The sequence below is a fragment of the Rhinatrema bivittatum genome, chromosome 6, assembly GCF_901001135.1.
Source record: "Rhinatrema bivittatum chromosome 6, aRhiBiv1.1, whole genome shotgun sequence".
Taxonomy (NCBI): Eukaryota; Metazoa; Chordata; class Amphibia; order Gymnophiona; family Rhinatrematidae; genus Rhinatrema; species Rhinatrema bivittatum.
In genome coordinates this window covers 87,487,940-87,515,145 of record NC_042620.1, presented here as the reverse complement: position 1 = coordinate 87,515,145, position 27,206 = coordinate 87,487,940, and the positions used below count along the sequence as shown (strand labels likewise).

At 43.2% G+C, this 27,206-nt stretch overlaps 1 protein-coding gene across 16 annotated transcripts in view; it reads left to right on the top strand.

Moving 5' to 3' along the window:
- The window catches only part of BAZ2B (bromodomain adjacent to zinc finger domain 2B), a 1,147,511-nt gene that overhangs the window by 1,094,130 nt on the left and 26,175 nt on the right, over positions 1-27,206 (top strand). For all 16 annotated transcript variants that reach the window (XM_029605562.1, XM_029605561.1, XM_029605560.1 and 13 more), the window contains one exon: positions 8,882-9,153. In XM_029605562.1, the coding sequence (XP_029461422.1) occupies positions 8,882-9,153 (272 nt within the window). The remainder of the gene's footprint in view (positions 1-8,881; positions 9,154-27,206) is intronic.

Below are 27,206 nucleotides of genomic sequence, written 5' to 3'. Positions count from 1 at the left end.
CTTCACCTTGAGAGAAAACATACTGAAATCATTCAAACACCGATAACCCTAAGAAATAACCAAAAAATTGAGCTAGCCGAAAAAGTAAGGAATCTGGAAGTAATAATGGACCCAGAAATCAACCTGAAGCAACACATATCTATAAAAGTAAGAGAAGGCTACGCAAAACTTATGGTCCTCAGAAGATTGAAACCATTACTCACACCTGCCCACTTCAGAACAGTATTGCAAACACTTATCTTTTCCAGCACGGACTACTGCAATGCACTCTTACTAGGACTCCCAAGCACATCGATAAGACCACTCCAGATACTTGAAAATACTGCAGCCAGAATACTGACGGGAAAAAAGAGGAGGGACCCTTCAGTAAAGTCAGCAAAATTAATCCAAGTGAGAGAAAGGGCTTTATCATTGGCTGGGCCCATACTATGGAACACGATGCCCCCTGAACTCAGATTACAGAATAATCTCAAAACTTTTAAGAAAAATTTAAAAACATGGCTCTTTAAAAAAGCCTTCACTAAAGAGTGTGGAGGGTAGAGAATGAAAGTACAGGGTAATGCAGATGAGAATGAATTTACTCAATCCTACATTTAAGAAGTAATATCTCAAAGAGATAGTAACTCAATAATATACCTGGACTTGACCAACATTACTCAAATAATGATTTTATTTATGAAATTGTAACCGAACTTTATTGGTACCTGTTAGAATGTACGATATCCTACATTTACTTACCTTAGTCGATGTGCCTATTTGTAAACCGTTGCGATGGTATATAACTTAGCGACAGTATAGAAAAGTTTTTAAATAAAATAAATAAATAAACATATTTCCAAATCTCCATGTATACCTTCAAATGCATATTTTTTACCTGTTTTCATGCAGGTACAAATACATGCCTTTTCAGAAGTGTTACCTGTTCATGGAAAGGGGAAGGAGAGGCTAAGCCATATTAATAACTTCAATATATGGGTCAAATCCTGGTGTAAGGAACAAAGTTTTGGATATATTGGGGGCTGGGGCCGTGTATGGAACAGTAAAAAGCTCTTTGACAGGCTTACATCTGTCTGTGGCAGGAAAAAGGATCCTAAGAGATAAATTCAAATCCCATGTCATAAGGCATTTAAACTAGATGCCAGGGGTGACAGAAGGAAATTAGAATGTCACTCCCCAAATACAAAGGAAAAGGATGAAGTGGATAACAAAACTCAGTTAAATAAGTCACAAAACGAATCCAAGAAAAGCAGTAACCTGAAAGAGAAAAGCTGGAAAGCTATGAGCACAAATGCTCACAGTTTGGGCAATAAAATCCAAGATCTGCAAGCCCTAATGGTGGAGGCGGACTTGGACATTGTTGCTGTCACAGAGACGTGGTTCACGGAATCTCATGATTGGGATACTGCCATACCGGGCTATAACTTGTTAAGGAAGGACAGAGAGGACAGAAAAGGGGGAGGAGTGGCTCTTTATGTCAAAAACAATATCCAAGCATCTGAGCTGCAAAGAAGATGGGGCAAAGAAGAAGCACTATGGGCCGACCTAAAAAAGAGATGATGGGGCATCCATTTTTATTGGAGTGGTTTACAGGCCTCCAAATCCAATGGAAGAACTTGAGAGATCTAGTTGAAGACATCTAAAAGATGGGAAAGAAGGGAGAAGTGGTGATTGTTGGAGATTTTAATCTGCCGGATGTAGATTAGAGAATCCCTTCTGCAGAATATAATAGTAGTAGAGAGATAGTAACATAGAAATGACGGCAGAAGAAGACCAAATGGCCCATCTAGTCTGCCCAGCAAGCTTCCACACTTTTTTTTTTCTCTCTCATACTTATCTGTTACTCTTGGTCTTTAGTAACCTTTTGGTTCTATTTCCCTTCCACTCCCGCCATTAATGTAGAGAGCAGTGCTGGAATTGCTTCTGAGTGAAGTATTAATGTAACCTTTTGTTTCTATTTCCCTTCCACCCCCACCATTAATGTAACCTTTTTGGTTCTATTTCCCTTCCACCCCTGCCATTAATGGAGAGAGCGGTGCTTGACTGCTTCTAAGTGAAGTATCTAGCTTAATTGGTTAGGGGTAGTAACCGCCACAATAAGCAAGCTACTCCCATGCTTATTTGTTACCCAGCCTGTGCAATTCAGTCCTTGTTGGTTGTTATATGAATATAAATCCACTTTTCTTCATTTTCCCCCTGCCGTTGAAGCAGAGAGCTTCTCTAGATATGTATTGAAAGTGAAGTATCAGGCTTAATTGATTCGGGTAGTAACCGCCGTAGCAAGCAAGCTACACCCATGCTTGCTTCCTACGGCAGTTACTACGGTGGTGGATGCCCTGCAAGGGGCTCTGTTCAAACAAATGGTAATGGAAAACACGAGGGAGGGAGCGAGCTATATTCTATTTAGTGCTCACTAACGGAGATAATTTCTCTAATGTCCAGGTGGGTGCCCACCTTAGCACCAGTGATCATCAAACAGTATGGTTTCATATCACAAACAGGATACGGAGATGTCACACGAAGACCCGAGTTTTGCAGTTCAAAAACACGGACTTTGTTGAAATGGGGAAGAATTAGAAGGCTGGGAGCACAAGAGGGATGTGGAACAACAGTGGGCCAAACTAAAAGGAGCAATTACCAAAGCAACTAATCTATATGTTAGAAAAGTAAAGAAAAGCAAGAGAAAAATGAAACCTATCCTTGCAGCTCAGATGCTTGGATATTGCTTCTGACATAAAGAGCCACTCCTCCTTCTTTCCTGTCCTCTCTGTCCTTCCTTAATATACGGTATTGCTGTATCCCAATCATGAGATTCCGTAAATCACTAAGTTGTTTAGAGGTTTCATCTTTATGTATTAGATAACACATTGTTAGCATGTTATAATATGTATTTGCATAATGCTGTTGGATGCCATAAAAAATAATACAAAAAGAAATATAAAGGATCCCAAAGGGAGGGATCACAAAGAAGAATATCTGGTGGAACTGAGGGAGACGAAGAAAGTAATCAAGACAGCAAAAAGTCAAGAGGAAGAAAGGATTACCAAAGAGGTAAAGCGAGGTGACAAAACATTTTTCAGATACATCAGAGAAAGGAGAAAAGTCCAAAGATGTATAGTGAAATTGAAAGGTGAAAAGGATCAATGTGTGGAGAGAGATGAAGAAATGGCAGAAATATTAAACAAATACTTCAGTTTGGTGTTCACTAAAGAGGACCCTGGAGAAGAATCGTCGCTAGTTAACAAGAAACTAGAGGGGAGTGGAGTAGATGAAACTCCGTTTACAGAAGAGAATGTATGGAAAGAGCTAGGAAAACTGAAAGTGGACAAAGCCATGGGGCCTGATGAGGTTCATCCCAGGATACTGAGGGAGCTCAGAGATGTGCTGGCGGGTCTGCTGCGTGACCTGTTCAGTAGATCCCTAGAAACGGGAGTGGTGCCGAGTGAGTAGAGAATAGCGGTAGTGGTCCCGCTTCACAAGAGTGGGAGCAGAGAGGAGGCTGGAAACTATAGCCGGTTAGCCTCACCCCGGTGGTGGGAAAAGTAATAGAGTCGCTGCTGAAAGAAAGAATAATGAACTATCTACAGTGAGAAGAATTGCTGGACCAGAGGCAGCATGGATTCACCATGGGAAGATCCTGACAGACAAATCTGATTGACTTTTTTGATTGGGTGACTAGGGAATTGGATAGAGGAAGAGCGCTCGATGTCAACCTCTTGGATTTCAGCAAAGCTTTTGATACAGTCCTTCACACAAGACTTGTGCATAAAATGAGAAGCTTAGGAGTGAGTGCCAAGGTGGTGGCCTGGATTGCAAACTGGTTGACGGACAGAAGACAATGTGTGATGGTAAATGGAACTTACTCTGAAGAGAGAGCGGTGTTAAGCGGAGTGCCGCAAGGATCGGTGTTGGGACCGGTCCTGTTCAATATCTTTGTGAGTGACATTGCGGACAGGATAGAAGGTAAGGTTTGTCTTTTTGCGGATGATACTAAGATCTGCAACAGAGTGGACACGCCGGAAGGAGTGGAGAGAATGAGATGGGATTTAAGGAAGCTGGAAGAATGGTCGAAGATATGGCAGCTGAGATTCAATGCCAAGAACTGCAGAGTTGTGCATCTGGGTTGTGGAAATCCGAAAGAACTGTATTTGATGGGGGGTGAAGGGCTGATGTGCACGGAGCAGGAGAGAGACCCTGGGGTGATAACGATCTGAAGTCGGCGAAACAATGTGACAAGGCGATAGCTAAGGCCAGAAGAATGCTGGGCTGCATAGAGAGAGGAATATCTAGTAAGAGAGAGGAAGTGATGATCCCCTTGTACAGGGCCTTGGTGAGGCCTCAACTGAAGTACTGTACTCAGTTCTGGAGACTGTATCTCCAAAGGACAGAGACAGGATGGAGGCAGTCCAGAGAAGGGCGACCAAAAAGGTAGATGGTCTTCATAAAATGACTTATGAGGAGAGATTGAAGAACCTAAATATGTATACCCTGTTTGAGAGGAGGAGCAGGGGTGATATGATACAGACTTTCAGATTCTTGAAAGGTTTTAATGATCCATGGTGAACAACAAACCTTTTCTGTTGGAAAAAAATCAGTAGAACAAGGGTCACGATTTGAAAGTCCAGGGAGGAAGACTCAGAACCAATGTCAGGAAGTATTTTTTCATGGAGAGGGTGGTGGATGACTGGAATGCCCTTCCAGAGGAAGTGGTGAAGACCAAAACTGTGAAGGATTTCAAAGGGGCATGGAATAAACACTGTGGATCCATAAAGGCTAGTGGATGGGAATGAAGAGAAGAGCCATGGGGGTGGCTTGCTGGAATGGAGGCTACTATCTGGTAATTACTACCCTTACTCAAAAAGCCTTCACACGGTTAATGCAACTCCAACATTGCTCTCTGCTTCAACGGCAAGGGGAAATGTGGAAAAGAGGATTTGTATTCAGTCAACAACCAACAAGGACTGAACTACACAGTCTGGGTAAACAAATAAGCATGGGGGTAGCTTGCTTATTGCGATGGTTACTACCCTAAACCAATTAAGCCTGATACTTCACTTTGAATGCATATACAGCATTGCTCTCTGCTTCAACGGCAGGGAGAAATGTGGAAAAGAGGATTTACATTCAGACAACATTCAACAAGGCATGGATCTATGCAGTCTGGGTAAACAAGCATTGGGGTAACTTACTTGATGCGGCGGTTACTACCCGTAACCATTAAGCCTTATGCTCACCTTTGATGCAACTCCAACATTACTCTTTGCAACAATGGCAGGGGGTGGCAGGAAATTTGAATCCTGTTACCAACAAGGACCCAAGGGCCCTGAACTTGGTGGTTGGTGAAACAGATAAATATGGGAAAATAAGTGTGGGAGCTTGCTGGGCAGACTGGATGGGCCGATTGGTCTTTTTCTGCTGTCATTTCTATGTTTCTATGCTGGCTGCATTTACAAAGGGGAAACTCTGTAAATAGAGACTGGCATACTGACTATATTTTCAAAAGAAAATGTTTCCTTTTTTAAATAAGCTTGCTGTTTACAGGCAGTATCATAATTGCTTTCCCCCAATTATAGTGTATCACACACGTGTTTCTTTGATTTTTCATTTCTCTTGTCATTTTTGCTCAATATTAAAATGTATTTGTGATAAATTTCCTTTTTAGAATGCCTCACATATTCATTGGAGGGTAATTAAAAGCCATTTCTATAGGTAATACCTGAAACCTGAAAGTGTGCTAGTTCTAACCAGTCGAGGTGGGGCTAATTGGATGTTTGCTCAGCCATAGTATTTGCTGGCAAACTGAGAAAAAGTCTTTGGGAGCTGGGATTCTAAGGAATCAGAACCTCTGCTGAATCTAAGTGCAATTTTATTTTATTAACTTGTGCTTTAATGTGACAGAGCTGTTTGTTTGCCAAAGTTTGTGCCTTGTTTTGTTTGTAAGGGGCAGAATTAATATTGAAACCTGAAAGTGAGCTATCCCAGGGGTCAATCTGATACTTTGGGCTGTGCTTAACCAGGAGACAGGAAGCGCTAAAGTTTCTTGTGTCCAGCAAAGTAAAAAGTTTTATCTTAGTAAGCCAATCAGGGGGAGGGTCTTATCCAACTCAATTGCAGACACAGAGTCCTGAGAACAACCTTTACCATATGGCTTGACGTTTCCTTTTCAAGTCGCTTATCTGCTGTTTTTATAAAGGAATATTACCTTTGAGTGTTTAACGCAATCTCCACTGTGGCCCCCACTAAATCATTAGAAGCTGTATTTAGGATAGCTTTTCTCTGTTGCAGAGAGGCTTGAACTAAAAGGGTCAGGTTCCGCTTTGCACGAGCAGACACGATGTCTGAGACATATAAAACATCTATATGAGGGGGGAGAATACATATTCATTTCTTATTTATTTTATTTATTTATTTGTTTGTTTTTATATACCGACATTCGATCGAGATATCACATCGGTTTACATGTAACTGAACAGAAATAAGCAGAAGCTGCTTATTTTACGTTGTAACATTGTAACTTAAATAATAATTTAGAAAGATAAATTTACATAGTAACTTTGAAAGGTTAATTTACATAGTAACTTTGAGAAATAACATTTAAAATGTGATTTGGAGAAGATAGAGAGAGGGATGGGGTGGCATAGAGGATTAAATATGTACAGTTACTTTACAAGGGGACCCACATGGGTGGTTGATGGCGGACTGGGGAAGATTCATTTCTGAACAGGGGTGGAGGCCTGGGCAAGGGGGCTAAGTTTCTGGTGGGAAGGCTTTTAGGAAGAGCCAGGTTTGAGGTGTTTTTTGAAGATTTGAGTAGAAGGTTATAATGGGGCATGTGTTTTTTCAGAGTATACCATGGTCCAGTCTGGTGGAAAGATATTTCTCCTCAGTCTGTAAACCTCCATTATCATAACATTTATGAAAAATCTTTTTATTATTATCAAGCAAGAGAACAGCAGACATCAGTAACGTATCATGACAAATCCAGAAAATACTTGTGTACAGTTTCAAATACCTTAACTGATACTTGCAAATAATATCAAAACCATAAGTCCACAATGTTTTCTCATTGAGTATAACACCCCCCCCCCCCCACCCCACCTAAAAAAAAACTAAACAAAGGTAATCAATATAGATATAGAGAATTGACAATAGAACTGTGCATCTTAGGAGACAGACACCAGGTATGGGTACCAAGTATCTAAAATCCTTTTCCTCTTGTGTTGGCGATGTGCAAAATGTTTTTCCATAAGTAGTAACTGGGGCATTTGAATTCTCCATTGTTGTCATAACATTTAAATCCATGATGAGATATCCGTATAGTTTTCTGGTGACATCCTCAAAGGCTTCTAAAAAGAAGTTTGACTTACTGGGGTACATCTCTGGCTAAAACAGTGATTTGCAACTTACCTCTAGGATTCTTATAGAGTAACATATATTTGGTATTTAAAGCTATAGTTCTGCTTGTTTTACCTTGACAGAAAACATTTTGTACAATATATATAATACTAAGATTTCTGTGATGCACGTACTGGGTAAAGGCTTTCTCAATTTCATCACTTTTACAAGCAGAATTCATCAAATCATCTACTATAAACATGTTTACTTTATTGGTTGGAATCATTAAAAGTATCAGGCAAAGAATCCATAAATGTAATAAAAGGATATTTACATAGCATTTCTTTATTCAACTGCAACTATATCACCACACGATATTGTTAGGCATGTCAGTCAACCCACGACGCAAGTGTTTTAATAGTTTTTAAACAAAGAAGCTTTTGCCACTATTTGACGGTCTGGCTAAAATACATGAGACGGGATGCCTCCAGTACACATCCACGACTCCAATATTTATAGGGCAGTTTAATAAAGCCAATTTTTATTACCCTTTTATCATCACCATAGAACTTTACATTTACTATGCCATAGAAATAAAGCCATTCAGGATGTCCAATGTTGCACAGGTTATAAAATACGTGCAAATGTTTCCTGTAACAAGGATGTGTATGTAAAAAGAAAAAATGCGTGAATAGATATTGTACTGAATTATTTGGCAAAGTAGCAGCTCTGTCACTACTTATCTGGATAAGTCCTACTTATCAGGCTAACCCTAGATTCATCAAAATGCATTAACGCATGGATAACGCCTGCGATAAGAAAAAGGGGCAAGGTTAGGGTAATTTTAAAATTACTGCACCATGCGATAACATACCGATTTGCATTGGTAGTATCGTGTGGTGCGGTACACTTTTTGCGCCCCGTGATAATTCCTAGTTCTCATCTTGCAGAGAGAGAGAGAAAGAGACTATCTACAAAGCCTTCCTAATAAAGTATTTATATCTCTATAGGAAGGCCATCTAATAGCTCGAGGTGAGTTATTAGTGATGGTTTAGGGGCCAGTTTTTCATGTAGAGTGAGAGAATTTATGGCAGTAAAACTTAAGGAAGCAATTTTAAAATTGTCTCATTGGGACAAAGTACTTTTTATCTGCAAGCTTTGCATCAATTTCCAATGAAGAAAGTATATTTGTACTTTTGCTTTGAAACTTGCTGCTGGTACAAAGTACCTGTCAATGGTTATACCCGCTTATAATAAGGATGCTGTTTTCATGGACAAAAACACATTTGTATATTTGAAAATGCAATCTATGCACATTATTATCCCCCAACCCAAACATGCCCCCAAGAACATCCCCTTTAAATGCAGCTAAAAGTACACATTGTGGAATACTGCTCAGGCTCTTAGATGTATTGAAAGAGGACTAGTCATACTCTGTTGCAGGCCAAATGATTATATATTTTCTATGAAAAAGCTTTTTATTTTTATTCCTATATAATTACACCATATGTGTTTTGTTTCAATAACATTTGGGTTCATTCTATTTTAGGCAAGTGGTCAAGCCCTGAAACTCAAAAAAATCCACATCAAAGGGAAAAAAAGTAATGAGCAAAAGAGAGGCAGAAAACTCTCCTTTACAGGTGACACTGAAGATGAGGAATCTCCAGTTGCCAGCAGCTCTATTAAAAAAGGAGGAAAAGAAACCAAGAGGAGGAAGACGGATGAAAGTATCTCTGTTAATTCGTTAAAACCAGAAAATTCTCCATCTATTAAGAAACCTAAAATAATAAGGGATGAGTCTAAGGAGTTGGCTATATGCAGGTATTTGTCATTAATAGTACTTTCATTTATGCTTGAGAATTAATAGCTTAAATGAAGTCAGAAAATTTTGATCAGTCAGGGACATTATGGGGGTAATTTTTAAAATGTATGCAGGCCTGCAAGCAAATTTTCAAAGGGAAATTATCCAGGGAGTTTCCCTTTAAAAATTAATGGGCCTGTAGTATAGAGGGGATTTCAGTACTCACCACTTTTTTGGCACCAGATGCAAAATCCATGCTGTGAATCATATGCGAAAATTTAAAAATGAAATCCCTTGCTTTGTCTGCCTATCATCTGCCCTGCCCCTTTGTGGCACAGGTAATTTTATCCACAGAGAAAAAAGGTAATTTTCAGCCCCTAGTTCTACCCAAGGAATCTTTTTAGTTATCCTTATAAAATCTTTTGAAAACTGCCTATCCCATATTTACAAATCCTGAACTGACCAGGAAGATTGACTATCAAGGTTTTCATGTACATAATAAATCCTATATTAGGCCCTCCTTACTTAAATAAATTGGCATATGTGCTTTTATGACCTGATAAATTATATTTAGCTGAATTAAGATTGTTTGATAATATATAGAAACTGGAAATGAATCCACCAATATAGAAAAAAGGAGGCAAATTCATCTTATAATAATAAACAGTGCTCCTCACACCAATACCAGCTGTACTGTTACAGCATCAGTCCTTAAAAATTGTATAAGGCATAATACTGAACAATAATGCTGATGGCAAGAAAAGGATTGAGGTGTTTATTCAGAAATTTTAAATGTATATCATGGATTGACCCACTGGCTCAGCAGGAGTATGCAGGACATCTGGGTTAAGTTAGTTAAGCCTGCCACTTACAGGATAAACCTCCTGCAGAGGCAGCATTCACAGTTCTCAAGATGTTCTGGCTGGTCACAGGGTTCCAAAGGGAGTAGTCTATGACTTCTTAGCCAGTGGCTGTCACTGCAGTGACAAATCTGAGAGAGAAAGGTAATAAAATTGGGGAAATCTGTTGGTGACTAAAAGCTTTTGGTGCTGCAGCCTTAGTTGCTGCCAGATTCTATTAATTTGAAACACAGAGGATCAATGGAAGCTCTCGGGAAAATAATTCCTGTAAATTTGAATCCTTTTAAAATATTTTGTAAGCATTGGGCTGATTAGCTTTGGAAGTTAAATTACTACTAACCTATAATGTATATAAAAGCAATCTTAATATACTGTATACAGTAGGGACTCCATATTCAAATGGGTTTATCCAGCTAAATTGGAACTTAGCCAGATAAACCCTGGGGATTTAAATTTCCTAACCATTTGACCACTCCTGACTTATTCAGCTACGTTATTAGTTGACTAAAAGTATAGACAGTAACTTTCAAACAGGCACGTGGGTGCACATTACCAGTGTGAGTCAGCATGCACCCAGATATGTGGCAGTTTTATAACGTGCATACATTTTAAGCTTTTGCGCACCCAGCAGCGTAAGTCTGCTTACGGACACGCAAGTGAGGGTATTTTATAACCGATGCTTGTCCAACTAGTGACCAGTTTCACCAGTTCATCTACCAGTTAGCCCAGTATTCAACTAAGTCCTCCACAATCCCCTGGTTCATTAGTCTGCACTCGCCCCAGTTAACCCAGACCCCTCAAGCATTTCCTAGATACCTGTAAATTTGATAATTCAAGCTTACACCTCATCCATAGCAGAAGTAAAGTTACGTGGCACTGGACCTGGATGCGTGTCCAGGCACATAGCTACCTGGACGCACATCACTTGGCCATGCCTTGCCTACATTCCGCCCCTTTTTTTGTCTGTTGGGAGATATTTGCACATCGGCATTTGTGTGCACATCTGACCGCCTTATAAAATTGGGTGGACATGCGCATCCAGCTATGAAAATTCACCTTTTAGCCAAATAAATCAGAAGCGGGCTGGGGGTGTTCTGGGGCAGAACAAAGTTATCTGGCTAACTTTGCCAGACAACTCCAATATTCAGCATTTGCACAAGGTGTTAACAACAAATCCACTGGCAATGCATTCCATATTTTGGGGGCAGCTACAGAGAAAGCCCTCTCATGAGTTTCAGCAAGCTGGGCATTATGAGGCAAAGGGACCTCCAGTAAACCTCTTTGTGAGGACCTCAATGTTCTCCTAGGACAAGCAGGATGGTAGTCCTCGCAGATGGATGACGACATCAGATGGAGCCCAGCAAACAAAAAAATGTTTGTCAAAGTTTCTAGAACTTTGACTGGCACATTGAGCATGCCCAGCATACCACTGTCCGCATGCGGGGTCCCTCTTCAGTCTCTTTTTTTCCATGAAGTAGTTGCCTCTCTGTTCTGGAGCTCTTCTCATCCTTTTTTTCTAAAAGAAGTGTTCCCGGTCGTTTTTTTTTTACTTTTTTCCTGTGTCTGGTCCCTCTTCTCTGGTCGGTGCCGTCTTATTTATTTATTTAGCATTTTTCTATACCGACCTTCATGGTTAAATACCATATCAGATCGGTTTACATCGAACGGGGATAGAGAACTGTAACAGAACGGAACAACTTTTTTTATAATCAAAAGGAAACAGAAGTTACATTAAAACAGGGACTATAAGCTTGGACAGCTGGAAGATAAAGGGCCGAGGAGGGCAGTAACCTAAGAACAAGAGAGTCATGATGGAGTCCAGGCTAGTGCTAGTTAGATTAATAGCGAAGATACTAATGTATATGCAGTAAATAGAGGAGGAGCACGGTTCCATAGTTCATGAACAGGTTGATCATCTAATGTGTATCCGAAGGATCCGGGAAGGCTTGTCGACACAGCCAAGTCTTAAGTTTTTTCTTAAATGTTAGGAGGCAAGGTTCCAACCTGAGATCTGCGGAGAGGTTATTCCAGATGGCTGGGCCTGCTATTGAAAAAGCTCGGTCCCTGGTCGAGGTGAGGCGGGTGGCTTTGGTTGGAGGGGCTTGTAGCACTCCTTTGTAGATTTCTCTAATCGGTCTGTTGGAAGTATGGAGTTTGAAAGGGATTTCCAGGTTGAGGTGAAGGTGGTTATGGATGGACTTGTGTATCAGGGTAAGTGATTTGTGAAAGGACTCTGTGGTTGACCGGTAACCAGTGTAGGTTTCGGAGAATGGGAGTAATATGTTCTCTCCGGTTGGTGTTGGTCAAAATTCTGGCCGCGGCGTTCTGTATCATCTGTAGAGGCTTGGTAGTTGAGCTGGGTAGGCCTATGAGTAGAGCGCTGCAATAGTCTATTTTAGCAAATATCAAGGATTGAAGAACTGTCCTGAAGTCGTGGAAATATAGGAGAGGTTTGAGTCTTTTCAACACCTGTAGTCTGTGGAAGCAATCTTTGGTTATAGTGTTGATCATGTTCTTTAGATTAAGGCGGTTATCGAGAATTACCCCCAGATCTCCTACTTGCGTGTGGGTGAGCAGGTAGTTGTGGTGGGTCTGTGGAGGATGGTTGTCTTGGTTGGAGGAGATGAATAGTAGTTCGGTCTTAGCGGCGATATGGTGATATGGTAGGTACTTTTTTTCCTCTTTGTTGCGGTCGATTCCCAGCATGTCGCTCCTTGGTGGCCACTGGCCATTGACCACTCACCAACTGTTTTTAAAAGGCGCCCGGTTTTCGACCGTGCCCCCAGTACCCGCGGACCATGTCTATTACTGATCCACATGAGGTTTGTATCCTCTGCCTGGGGATGTCGCACGATGTCCACAGGTGCCATCTGTGTGATCAGATGACCCCAAGGGCTGTCGTGCCCAATGGGATAAGATGGAGAAGCTTTTTGGATCCAAAATGTCTGATCCATCCACTCTGGCATTGGGGGCATCAACTCCTAGAGGCTGAGGGGAACTGTTGAATACACCGTCCCTTTCCACTCCCCCGGAGAAAGGCCGTCTCCAAATTTGTCGCATTCTTCAACTTCCTTGGCACTGGGGAAAGACCGAGCCAAGCACTGCCGCAAACACCATCACCGGTCACAGTTGACGCACGGCCTCAGAACCGATGCGGCATCGGCAGCCATGCCACCACCAAAACAACTCCGTGGGGAGGGAGGCATCATCCTCTATCAGACCTGGGAGTCCTAGGCGTCCCTGATATTGGTACTGGGCACATAAACGCCTCGGGGCTCCGAGGAGGCTCTGGTGATGCGCCATCCTCCTCCTCCTCCTCCATCAGTCCTAACTTCACTGGACTTCTAGGAGGAGCTGGACTTCAGGTTTCAGATGGCAGTGCTCCGAGCCCTGTGGGGTATTGAACAGCCCCCATACCGGTGCTGGAGCCTGCGCCATCTCTTTTGGCGCCCCTGCTAGAGCATCCGGACGTCCTACTCGGAAACGTTCCGATGCAATCGGTGCCTGGAGGACCATCAGTTCCCTAGCAGCCACTGATGCCCTCCTCCGGGAGTGATTCCCATTATTGAGTCCTCCGAGGAGAAATATTTGCTGCGGCTACCGAAGCCTTAGGGTCCTCTTGTCCCACGACCAGAGTTCCCCAATACTGTTTCTGGGCCATTGGGAACCTTGGTGCCTTCAGTGCCTTTGCCGCCCTCGAGGCCATCGGTGCCCAGACCAAGGAACTTGGACAGGGCCCATCCACGCAGGCCCTCAAGAGACCTTAGTGAGGAAGAGGTCCCGTATGACCTCTGGGGAGATGATACCTCGGAGTCTTCTTCTGAGGACTTCGATGATCTCCTTTCAGAGCCTTCTCCGCCAGATGAGAGGCATAGGTCTCCCCCCGGAGGATCTTTCCTTTGCAGGCTTTGTCCGAGCCATGGCTGAAGCCATCCCGTGTCAGCTCCTCACAGAAGAGGATGCTTGACATAAGATGCTGGAAGTCCTCCAGTTCATTGATGTCCTGAAAGAGATAGTGGCTGTCCCAGTCCATGATATCTTTGAGGAACTTCTGCTTAGGATTTGGGAACATCTGGTGTCCGTTTCTCCTGTTAACAGGAAGGCAGATGCAGTCTACCTGGTTCAACAGGCTTTGGGATTTGAGAGGCGCCACCTCCCTCACCAATCGGTTGTGGTGGAGTCCTCTCTCAAAAAAAGCCAAGTACTCCTGCACTCACGCCTCTGCCCCTCCAAGCCAGGATCACAGGCCGCTGGATGATGTATGTAGAAAGATGTATCAGGGCACTATGCTCATCACCCGTTTTGCCTCCTCCCAATTATATATGACCCAGTATAACCAGAACCTGTGGAAGCAAGTCCAGGAGCTGTTGGAACATCTGCCACAAGAGCAACAAGATGTGTTCTCGACAATAATACAGCAGATTCTGGAAGCAGGAAAACAAAAGGCGAGGTCCACCTACGATGTTTCTGAGACAGCGGCAAGAGTGGCGGCAGTGGGCATTGGAGCCTGCAGGATGGCCTGGCTCCGCACCTTGGACCTCTGGCCAGAAGTCCAGGAAAAGCTGGCTGATCTGCCCTGCACAGGAGAGAATCTCTTCGGGGATAAGGTCAGGGATGCGGTAGCCCAATTGAAGGATCACCATGAGACCCTTCGACAGCTGTTGGCTAGCACTTCTGATCCACCATCCTCAGGAAGTCCTTGCAACAAGGCTCGAGAAAATCCTTCTTTCGTCAAAGGAAATACTACGGGCTCGCACACCTGACACTGGTTCCAGGGGTCGTTCCCGCCAGCAGTGGACCCCCAGGCCTCAGCCAGCCCCCCCCCCCCCCAGCAGAGCCCCACCACGAGGTTTTGACTGGGAGCGAGGGAGCATGAGTCAGTTCATCGTAACCCTGGCATCTTGCCCTCCGGTTAGGGGCAGGCTGCTTCACTTTGCCCACTGCTGGTCCCTCATGATGTCTGACCAGTGGTTTCTCACAAACATCTGCCAAAGGTGTCAGCTAAATTTCAGGGACATCCCTGAGGACCATCCTCCATGTCCATCATGGGTTTCATTCGCTCCACAGGAAATACTTGTGACTGAGCTCTCCGCCCTTCTGATGGCAGGAGTGGTAGAACCCGTTCCCTTCCACAAGCAGGGCCGAGGGTTCTATTGAAGGTATTTCTTGATACCAAAGAGAACTGGTAGCCTACGCCCTATTTTCAACCTCAGAGCCTTGAACAAATTCCTTCAGAGGGAAAAGTTCAAAATGGTTTCTCTGGGCACCCTGATCCCACTCCTCAGAAGAGGAGACTGGCTGTGCTCCCTCGACCTGAAGGGTGCTTATGCCCACATTACGATCTTCCCCGGTCACAGGAATAGCCTAGTGGTTAGAGCAGTGGGCTACGAACCAGGAGACCAGGGTTCGAGTCCCGCTGTCACTCCTTGTGATCTTGGTCAAGTCACTTTACCCTCCATTGCTTCAGGTACAAACTTAGATTGTAAGCCCTCTGGGGATAGGGAAATACCTACAGTACCTGAATGTAAACCGATGTGATATCTCAGATCAAATGTTGGTATATAAAATAAATAAATAAATAGAAATGTGGTGCTGCCGTTTGGCCTGGCCTCAGCCCCTCCAGTCTTCACCTAGTGCCTGGTAGTGGTGGGGGTGCACCTCAGGTGTCAGGGGGTACGTGAGTTCCCCTACTTGGATGACTGACTGGTCAAAAGCACCTTCCAACAGGGGGCGTTTCTGACCATCCAAGTGCTGTAATCTCTGGGGTTTGTCATCAAATACCCCAAGTCCCACATCTGCCTGTCACCCCACCTGGACTTAATGGGAGCCAGACTGGACACAATTCGGGCCAAGGCATTTCTGCCCTGCAATTGGGCACTTGCCCTATCATCGCTGGCAAGCTTGGTCCACAGCCATCAACATGTTTCTGCTTATTTGCTGCTTCATCTTTTGGGCCTCATGACTGCGTCTATCCATGCCACCCCATTGGCCTGCCTCTGCATGCGCAGGGCGCAATGGATATTGCAATGGCAGCAGGCGTCCCATGACCTTGAGGCATACCACCTCTGCAGGTCTCCCTGTCCTGGTGAGAGAATCTCTCCAACCTGGAGCAGGCAAACCCTTTTCAGCTTGCCCCGCCTCAGGTAGTGCTTACCACTGATGCCGCTCCCCACGATTGGGAGGTCACATGTGGGTGACCTCCACACGCAGGGTCAGTGGACGGCTCAGGAATCTCTATACCACATCAACTTCCTGGAGCTTCGGACGATTTGTTATGCCCTTTGGGCATTTCGAGACCACTTGACCCACAAGGCAGTCCTGATCCGGACAGAAAATCAAGTGGCAATGTAGTATCTACACTATCTCTGAATGGTCAGTCAGGCTTTGGAGGTCAAGCTTTTAACAAGGCAAGAAAGGTCTCCAAGATTGCTACTTGCTTTGCAAAATTGTTCACGCTTCGCTTTCCTCACCTTCCAACTCAATTGCTCTCTCCCTCAAGTGCAGTTTATTTCCCTTCCCCCCTTCCTTTTCAGCTCTTCTTATCCTTGCAGTTTCCTTCCTGCTTTTTCTCCTCCACCTCTGATTTTTTTCTTGCTCTCACTTCCCCAATTGCTTCCTTATTTCTTCTTACTCTCTCCTCACTGAAATATTTCCTTTCCTCTCCCTCCGCAGCTGCTTTCTTTCTTTTGCCACCCACTGCTTTAACTTTTCTTTCCCTACTTTTTTTTTCTTCTCCGCTGCCTCCTTTCCACATTCATGGCCCACTCCTCCCTGCCACATGGCTCACTAATTGTTTGAACTATGCGGCTCCAGTACTTCTTTAGCATCATGAGGCTTCGGGTATACCATGATTCAAATGTGATCAACACAGCAGGTTATTGTTTAAGTCCAGCAGGAAGTAAGAGATTTTGGGTGGTTACAGCAAAGCAGAGGAGAGCAAGGTAGGCAATGGGGTAGAAAGACTGACTCTAGCTTGACTCACTTTTATCTCAACATTTATGAAGAAAATGAGCCAGAGCTTTTCAAGACTCTCCTAATTCTAGATCTAGATTCAGTTTTCAGGCCTGGATCCTACTTCAGACTATTAGGGTTGGGAGAACTATGAAAGCAGTGCTCACAGTCCCCACCTATAAATCTGGATGTTAAACAAGCATGTCACCTCCTTGCTAATGGAAAATTGCACTTCAGCCTAACTAGCACAGTCTGTGGTTCTTACCGCATAGGCTGGAGTATTAATGCTACTTTGCATGGGTTTTGGAAAAATTGCAAAAAAGGATCAGTTGTAGGAATCCTTCCTGATAAATTGAAAATGAAAGCCCAGAGTTCCTCAGCTCAAGGCCTCCCTTGTCAACATGGTAGCAAGTGGGACTAGAGCAGGTTCTACTTCAACTGGAAGCAAGAAGACTGGGAAGGCAAAACAGTTGGCACTTTCTTATTTTTTCAGAATATGCTGAAAATTATCAAGAACAAAAAATCTACATTGCATATCCACAATTTACTAGATAGCACTTTAACATTAATTTATTTGGTTTTTGTACAAACATATTGCACATGTCAATAGACCAGCTTTCCTTAAAACCCATTCACACCACACACTTCTCAATCATACCACATATAGTATTAAAAATCAACATACCCATAGTTGCAACAGTATTGTCTCAAAAGAAAATACTTACACTTCACAATATAGCTCTTCATCAAAATACTGCAAAAAATCCTGTATATTAATAATAGTTTTTAAATCTTCTAAAGTCTATCCCAACATAGGCCTAAGTTTCACCTCGCTTCATCAGGAGAACATTGTAGAAGAGTTATAAGCATTTACTATTGGTAGGAATAATGTATATCCTTCATGCAAAAAAGTTTCTTTTCTTGCTTGTGCAGAAGTACTCCCACCAGCAATCCTTTTCTCCTTGCTCATGCTTAATACTACTTTCTTCTGAGCCGTTATGTACCCATTGTTGATGCTGTTAATCCACAGTGTAGCATTTTTCACAAGAAATATCCATTACCAATTCTATGTACTTGAACTGGTCAAATTTTGAAGGAGTTAATAAACATGTAGATAAAGGTGAACCGGTAGATGTAGTGTATTTGGATTTTCAGAAGGTGTTTGACAAAGTTCCTCATGAGAGGCTTCTAGGAAAAGTAAAAAGTCATGGGATAGATGGCAATGTCCTTTTATGGATTACAAACTGGCTGGCTAAAAGACAGGAAACAGAGAGTAGGATTAAATGGACAATTTTCTCAGTGGAAGGGAATGGGCAGTGGAGTGCCTCAGGGATCTGTATTGGGACCCGTACTTTTCAATATATTTATAAATGATCTGGAAAGGAATATGACGAGTGAGGTGATCAAACTTACAGATGATACAAAATTATTCATAGTTAAATCACAAGCGGATTGTGATAAATTGCAGGAAGACCTTGTGAGACTGGAAAATTGGGCATCCAAATGGCAGATGAAATTTAATGTGGATAAGTGCAAGGTGATGCATATAGGGAAAAATAACCCATGTTATAGTTACACAATGTTAGGTTCCATATTAGGAGCTACCACCCAAGAAAGAGATCTAGGCTCATAGTGGATAACACATTGAAATCATCAGTTCAGTGTGCTGCAGCAGTCAAAAAAGCAAACAATGTTGGGAATTATTAGAAAGGGAATGGTGAATAAAAAGGAAAATGTCATAATGCCTCTGTATCGCTCCATGGTGAGACCACAACTTGAATACTGTGTGCAATTCTGGTTGCCGCATCTCAAAAAAAATATAGTTGCAATGGAGAAGGTACAGAGAAGGGTGACCAAAATGATAAAGGGGATGGAATAGCTCTCCTATGAGGAAAGACTAAAGAAGTTAGGACTGTTCAGCTTGGAGAAGAGACAGCTGAGGGGGGATATGATAGAGGTGTTTAAAATCATGAGAGGTCTAGAATGGGTAAATGTGGCACATTTAAAACTAATCGGAGAAAGTTCTTTTTCACTCAATGCACAATTAAACTCTGGAATTTGTTGCCAGGGGATATGGTTAGTGCAGTTAGTGTAGCTGGGTTTAAAAAAGGATTGGATAAGTTCTTGGAGAAGAAGTCCATTACCTGCTATTAAGTTGACTTAGAAAATAGCCACTGCTATTACTAGCAACAGTAACATGGGAGAGACTTAGTTTTTGGGAACTTGCCAGGTTCTTATGGCCTGGATTGGCCACTGTTGGAGACAGGATTCTGGGCTTGATGGACCCTTGGTCTGACCCAGTATGGCATGTTCTTATGTTCACATATTGCCTCTTACTAATAAGGAACATTCACTTCACTAACAAATCCTTTGTTAGCACAGCGTGACAAGCCAGAACAACCGGAAAAGTTTTAATTGTGGAGCTTTTTCTAGATGCTGTGCTACCAATTACCCTTCAAAACATTGCCAATTCCTATTAAGGAGCCACCCCAGTAGAAAGGGATTCATATGTGTATATGTAAGTGTACATATACACATTCAAACCATATGCCATACTGGGTCAGACCAAGGGTTCATCAAGCCCAGTACCCTATTTCCAACAGTGGCCAATTCAGGTCACAAGTACCTAGCAAAATCCCAAAAGGTAAATAGATCCCATGCTGCTATAGTGCAGTGATAAATAGTGGCTATTTCTTAAGAGGTGAATTTTAAGAGTTGCTTTTGTTAAAATGCCCAAATGTGCGAGTATATAGGTTGATGCACACTACTACTATTACATACACAGCACTGCACTCGTATTTTAAAAGCAGCATAGTATGCATGTGTATGCACATGAGCAATCAACAGAAAGTGTGTAAAAGAGGGATGTATTAGGTGTATTTTGGGGCGGGTTCAACATTTACACACACCTGCCAAAGCAACATGCATAAGCCTTTTACTTACATATATTTACCACTGCTCAATATCAAGTGTAAGTGATCATAAATTTCTTAAAAGTGAAAACTGACTGGATGATGGGTCTGGGTCACATGGGGGGACTTCAGGCTGAAGAGCCAGTAGGGTGTTTCTGAGCTGCAGATAGGCTGGGCAAAGTGGTGGACCAAAAGGTGAAACTGCTAATTTCCTTCCCTCTCGCATATTACAAAATATGAGGAAGTGTGCACATAAAAGCTGACATTTGCTAAAAACACTACTTGAATTAAATCTTCTCATGTAAATAATTAAAATTAGGAGCACAAATATGCAAGCAGAGCTAAATTGTGCCATTTATCTAGATAAATTTTGACTTCTTCCGGAAAGTGGCGTCCTTGCTACCACTTAGTCGGATAAGTTTGAAAAACCACTACTTATCCAGCTAAGTAAGATAGGTGGATAATTATTAACATTGTACTTATCTAGCTATGTTCAGCGTTGCATACCATGAATCTTTTACATATGCAAATACATTGTTGGGTATATTTGTGCTTTTCTTTGTATTTTACATGGGAAGGCACAATATAATTTTTATTTATGTTCTGCTTTTTGGTACTTCAAAGCAGATTACATTCAGGTACTGTAGGTAGATATAAAATACATGTGTGTGCGTGCGCGCGGCCACATATCGACATGTGAGCACGTGCACACTTGTTTTAAAGTTACCCACCCTGTCTACTTGGTTAATAACAGTTATGGACTTTTTCTCCAGGAATTTATCCAAACCTTTTTTTTAAACCTAGCTATGCTAACTGCCTGAATCATATCTTTTGGCAATGAATTCCAGAGCTTAATTGTACATTGAGCGAAAAAGAATTTTCTCCAATTTTTTTTTTAATGTGCTACTTTGTGAAGGGTCCCCTTTTCTTTGTATTTTTAAAAAAAGTAAATAACCTATTTGCATTTACCCATTGTATTCTACTCATAATTTTATAGACCTCTATCATATCCCCTACCCAGCCATCTCTTCTCCAAGCTGAACAGCTCTAACCTCTTTAGCCTTTCCTCATAGGGGAGCCATTCCATCCCCTTGATCATTTTGATCGTCATCCTCTGTACCTTTTCAAATGCAACTATATTTTTTTTCAGATACAGCAACCAGAATTGCACACAGTACTCCAAGTATGACCTCACCATGGAGCAACATTATGACATTCTCCGTTTTATTCCCAATTCCTTTCCTAATAATTCCTAACATTCTGTTTGCTATTTTGAATGCCGCTGTACACTGAGCCGAGGATTTTAAAGTATTGTCCACAATGATGCCCAGATCTTTTTCCTGGGTGGTAACTCTTAATATGGAATCCAACATCATGTAACTACAGTGTGGGTTTATTTTCCCCATGTGTATCACTTTGCACTTGTCCAAATTAAATTTCATCTGCCATTTGAATGACCAGTCTTCCAGTCTTGCAAGGTCCTTTTGCATTTTCTCACAATCCACTTGTGATTTAACAACTCGGAATTATTAATCTGATCACCTCGCTTGTCGTTCCCCTTTCCAGATAATTTATAAATATATTAAAAAGCATCAGTCCCAGTACAGATCCCTGAGGTACTCCACTGTTTATCCTTCACTGATAAAGCATTTAGTCCTACTCTCCATTTCCTATCTTTTAACCAGTTTGCAATCCACAATATGACATTGCCTCCTTTACAATGATTTTTTAAATTTTCTCAGGAGTCTGTCAGGAGACACTTTGTCAAATACCTTCTGAAAATCCATATATACCTTTCTGCTGTGTGGCTGGCAAGACAGTACCAAGAAAAAACACTGGAAGAAAGGAGGAAGTCTCCTCCGGAAGATCTCTCCTTCTCTAATTTTGTAAAAGAGATGTCTGAAATGATCCCTTTCCAGCTGGCTACTGAAGAGGACACTAGACATAAAACTTTAGAAGTCCTACAATTTGTTGAAGCTCCTAAAGAGATTGTTGCCATACCTGTGCATGAGGTTTTAGTTGATCTCCAAAGATGCCTTTGAGAGCATCCATGCACAGTGCCACCTATAAATAAAAGAACAGATGCCACCTACTTAGTGCAACATATCCCTGGATTTCAGAAGCCGCAACTCCCACATCAGTCTGTGGTGGTAGAGTCTGCGCAGAAGAGATAAAAAAGGATTGAAGCAGATGCTAGATTTTTCAGAAGCCCTTCCACAACAGCATCAGGACTCTTTCAACTCCATCATTCATAAGAGTCTAGAAGCTGGAAAACATGAAGTCCGTGCAGCCTATGCTTCATTTGAAACTTCATCTAGAATGGCAGCAATAGATGGGTTGTCATAGAATGGGCGCTCATAGATGGGCATGGCTCAAAGCCTTCGACCTCAGGCTTGAGGTTCAGGAAAAATTGGCAGATCTGCCCTGCACAGGTGAAAACCTGTTTGGTGATAAGGTGCAAGCAGCAGTTGCACAGCTGAAAGATCACAGCGAGACTTTACGCCAGCTCTCCATGATACCTGCGGAAACTTCATCTTCTATACGTTGACCCTCCAGAAAGGATACAAGGAAACCTTTCTACAGACCACGTAGATTTTATCCACCACCTTCTTGTGGTAGACCATCAAAGATCATCCCAAAGAGGTCAATCAAGACAAAGCAAAACATCCAGACCTCAGCCTCCCCCTCAGAACAGGCCAGGCATCTGGTTTTTGAAGTGATCCCAGGGAACAACAGCCTCTCCAAGAACCCAAATCCAAACTTGCCAGTAGGAGGCCGGGTTCCAATTTTCTACCCAACTGGTCAGCCATAACCACAGATCAATGGGTTCTGTCCATTATAGCACACAGATACCATCTGGATTTTCTCACACAGCCAAAAGACTCTCCACCAAAGTCTCTTTGGATACACAGAGATCATACCACTATTCTACAAACAGAATTATCCAACCTACTGAGAGCCAGGGCCATGGAACCAGTTCCTCAACCTCAGCAGAGCAGAGGATTCTACTCCCGCTATTTTCTCATTCCAAAGAAAACAGGAGGCCTACATCCCATCTTAGACCTCCGAAATCTCATCACATTTCTACAGAGAGAAAAATTCAGGATGGTATCCTTAGGCACCATGCTTTCCCTTCTCCAAACAGGGGATTGGCTCTGTTCTCTGGATCTTCAAGATGCTTACGCTCACATCCCAATATTTCCTCCTCATCGCAAGTTCCTGCGCTTCCTGGTGGGTTGTCAACACTTTCAATTCCGGGTCCTGCCATTCGGACTTGCCTCGGCACCCCTGCTCGACGTCCTCACTCCACCCTCTTTACCTCTGTGGTGACTCCCTCCGGGTCTGATGGACAGCTGGCTGCTGTGGCATCTCCATGCCGTCTCCCTCCGGCATCCCCGGACTGGCTCGACATTGCAGATCCGCCATGTTGCTTGAAGACCTAGGGCGCGCGCGCGCTCTGAATGAAGTACCAGCAAGAGCGCAAACCCCAGGGGCGTCCCCCTGAGATGACGTCATCCGCTTCCAATATTTAAAGGTCTCTATTTCGCTATCTAACAGAGTTAGCAGGGGAAGGGGATTGCTTCGGCTACACCTCACAAGCGACTCTGCCTCCTCGGACTTACCAGAGGCACCCGCTCCTCGGGGGCCTCGCTCTTTTTCTTTACTTTCAGATTACAGATAGGAACCGGTACTCGCTCCTCGAGGGCCCATGTTCCTGGACACTCTGAAAATCCTCTACTGCTTGGAAGCTATCACTACTACAAACAATTGTGAGTTACCATCGTTCTCTCAGAGCTTTCCCTGGAACCAGGTACTCGCTCCTCGAGGGCCTAAACCTTTCCAGCACCTGAGCTTCCTTGAGACCTTATGTGAGTTTTGTCATCTAGTTCTGTTCATGAACTTTGCCTACTCTGCCTACTCACCTTCTACAGTTTCTCAACAGCTCAGCCATCCTGGATCGCTGTTCCAGTACCTGAGGGACTACATCCCTGCCGGGCATATCAGCTCACTACTGCCACCTCTGGTGGTTTCAAAAACCTGTTTAATAAAAGAACCAATGTGTGTCTGTCTCCATACTCAAGCCTAGCCGGTGGTCCCTCTTGGGATATCCTCCCGGGGACATGGTCATCTGCCACCGGCCCAGGGATCCACCCACAACCATATCAGATTGCTAACTCCTCGCGGAGATTCATTACAGATTGCTAACTCCTATCTGATTGCTCCTCCCATCAGATAGCAGAATACATCAGATTGCTAACTCCCAGCTCTAACACAGAGCTTTCCTAACAGATTCCTTACACGATGGCAGCAGCACATTTACGCAAGGAAAGCATACACGTTTTTACTTATCTGGACGACTGGCTCATCAAAAGCCAGTCAAAACAAGGAGCTCTCACCTCTCTCAAGCTCACAATCAATCTGCTTCACTTGCTGGGATTTCTTCTCAACTACCAAAAATCTCACCTCCTACCATCTCATCTTCTACAATTCATTGGAGCAGAATTGAACACCACCGTGTCAAAAGCTTTCCTACCAAAAGATCGCACAGACACTCTCTCACAGTTAGCGAAATCTCTGTGTGCAAACAAACAGCTACAGCCCATCAGTTCCTTACTCTGTTAGGCCACATGGCTTCCACGGTCCACATCATTCCTATGTCCAGATTAGCTATGAGAATAACGCAATGGACATTGAGATCACAGTGGATCCAAGCCATTCAACCACTGTAGTCTCCAATTCAAATAACTCACCAGTTGCGTTCATCTCTCCTCTCGTGGACAAACACAAACAACTTGCTCACCAGCCTACCTTTCCAGCAACCATTTCCTCAAGTAACCTTGACTACAGATGCATCCACCTTAGGTTGGGGAGCGCATATCAACAATCTTCAAACTAAAGGTACTTGGACGAGCCTCGAAGCAAGGTTTCAAATCAACTTCCTGGAGCTTTGAGCTATACGTTATGCTCTCTGTGTTCAAGTACTGCCTTTCACACAAGACTGTTCTAATACAAACTGACAACACAGTTGCCATGTGGTACCTGAACAAACAGGGGGTACGAATTCTTATCTCCTTTGCCATGAAGCTGCACAGATTTGGGACTGGGCCCTGACACATTCCATGTTTCTCCGGGCCACTTATATGGCAGGCATACACAACATAGTTGCAGACCGCCTCAGTCGTCAGTTCCAACCCCACGAGTGGTCCCTGGATCCTTTAGAAGCAACCAAGATATTCCAACGTTGGGGTCAACCAACAATAGACCTCTTTGCATCCGAGCTGAATCACAAAGTAGACAGATTCTGCTCCCTGCACAAACATACAAACCAGTTAGCCAAGGACGCCTTTGCTCGCCCCTGGAACTCAGGTCTTCAATACGTGTATCCCCCGATACCGCTCATAACCAAAACACTAGTGAAGCCTTAACAAGACAAAGGGTCAGTGATACTCATAGCCCCGTATTGGCCTTGACAAGTATGGTTTCCCATACTTCTCGACCTCTCGATCAGAGAACCAATTCGCCTGGGCACAGCACCCATTCTCATAACTCAGGATCAGGGCAGGGTGCACCATTCCAACCTTCAATCCCTATCCCTCACAGCCTGGATGTTGAAAGCTTGATCCTGCAACCACTCAATCTTTCAACTAATGTCTCTCAAGTGCTTGTAGCTTCACGAAAGCCTTCCACACAAAAATCCTATCGTTGTAAGTGGAAAAGGTTCACCATGTGGTGCACACAGAAAAGTATTGATCCCTTTTCCTGCCCCACATCATCTTTATTAGACTATCTCTGGCACCTTTCTGACTCGTCTACAGACTTCGTCAGTAAAGGTTACACCTGAGTGCTATCTCAGCTTACCACAAGGGAGTAGGGGATGCCCCGATTTCAGCGCAACCCCTTGTCAGTAGGTTTATGAGAGGTTTAATTCAACTTAAACCCCCGTTCGGCCACCGGTCCCAGAATGGGACCTTAATGTAGTACTAGCAAGACTCATGCATTCTCCCATAGATTCCTGCGATGTTAAATTTCTTACATGGAAAGGTCTCTTCCTAGTAGCTATTATATCTGCCAGAAGAGTTAGTGAGTTACAAGCACTTGTAACATACTCACCAGGTTCCTACACGACCAAGTGGTCCTCCGTACTCACCCTAAATTCCTTCCCAAGGTGGTTACATATTTCCACTTGAATCAGTCTATAAATTTTCCCACATTCTTTCCAAGACCTCACTCTCACCAAGGCGAAAGGTTTTTACACACCTTGGACTGTAAACGCGTGCTAGCGTATTATCTAGACCGCACTAGAGTCCATAGGAAATCCACCCAGCTCTTTGTTTCTTTTGGCAAAAACAAACCGGGTATGGCAGTGGGAAACAAACCCTCTCTAACTGGCTAGCAGACTTTATAGACTTCTGCTATGAAAAAGCAGGCCTTTCTCTCCAGGGCCGAGTAAAGGTGCACTCAGAGCAATGGCAACCTCAGTAGCACACTATTGTTCCGTACCGAGTGCTGTCATCTGCAAAGCTGCAACATGGAGCTCTCTTCACACATTTGCAGTCCATTACTGCCTAGACAAGGAAGGACGACAAGATTCAGCCTTTGGACAATCTGTCAAAGAACTTATTTCCAGTATGATTCCAACTCCTTCTACATCCAACCTGCTGTGATTTCAGGCTGCTTCATTTTTCCCAACATTACACCAGTTGTTGTGCCTGTTGCACAAGGTGTACGCTGTTAGTCCAAAACAAAGATGACTCAGCCTGTAGCTTGCTAATCACCCATATGTGAGGACTATCATCCTGCTTTTCCTGGGATAAAGCAAAATTGCTTACCTGTAATAGCTATTATCCCAGGACAGCAGGATGTAGTCCTCACGAAACCCACCTGCCACCCCGCGGAGTTGGGTCCGAAACGTTTTCTTATTTTATTTTTTGCTAATGCTTATTACTACAAACGAGACTGAAGGGAGACCCCTGTGACTCGAGGGATCATGGCATGCTGGGCATGCTCAGTGGGCTCAGTGTGCTAGTCAAAAGTTTCTAGAAACTTTGACAGAAAGTTTTCCGTGCTAGGGCTCTGTCCAGTAACGTCACCCATATGTGAGGACTACATCCTGCTGTCTTGGGATAATACCTATTACAAGTAAGCAATTTTGCTTTCTCAGACATTAGTACTTTTAGCCCAATTGGAGTCTGCTCAAGCCTGTCTTGTTGCCATGTTGACAAAAAAAGCTAAAGTATCATGGGCCTTAATTGGCAGTTTGTTTTATTTTTATGTTTTACATGTTCTCTTTTGTTTGCTTTTATAAATATGGTTTTTAATGTTCTGACTGTACTCTGCTGAGGATACTAA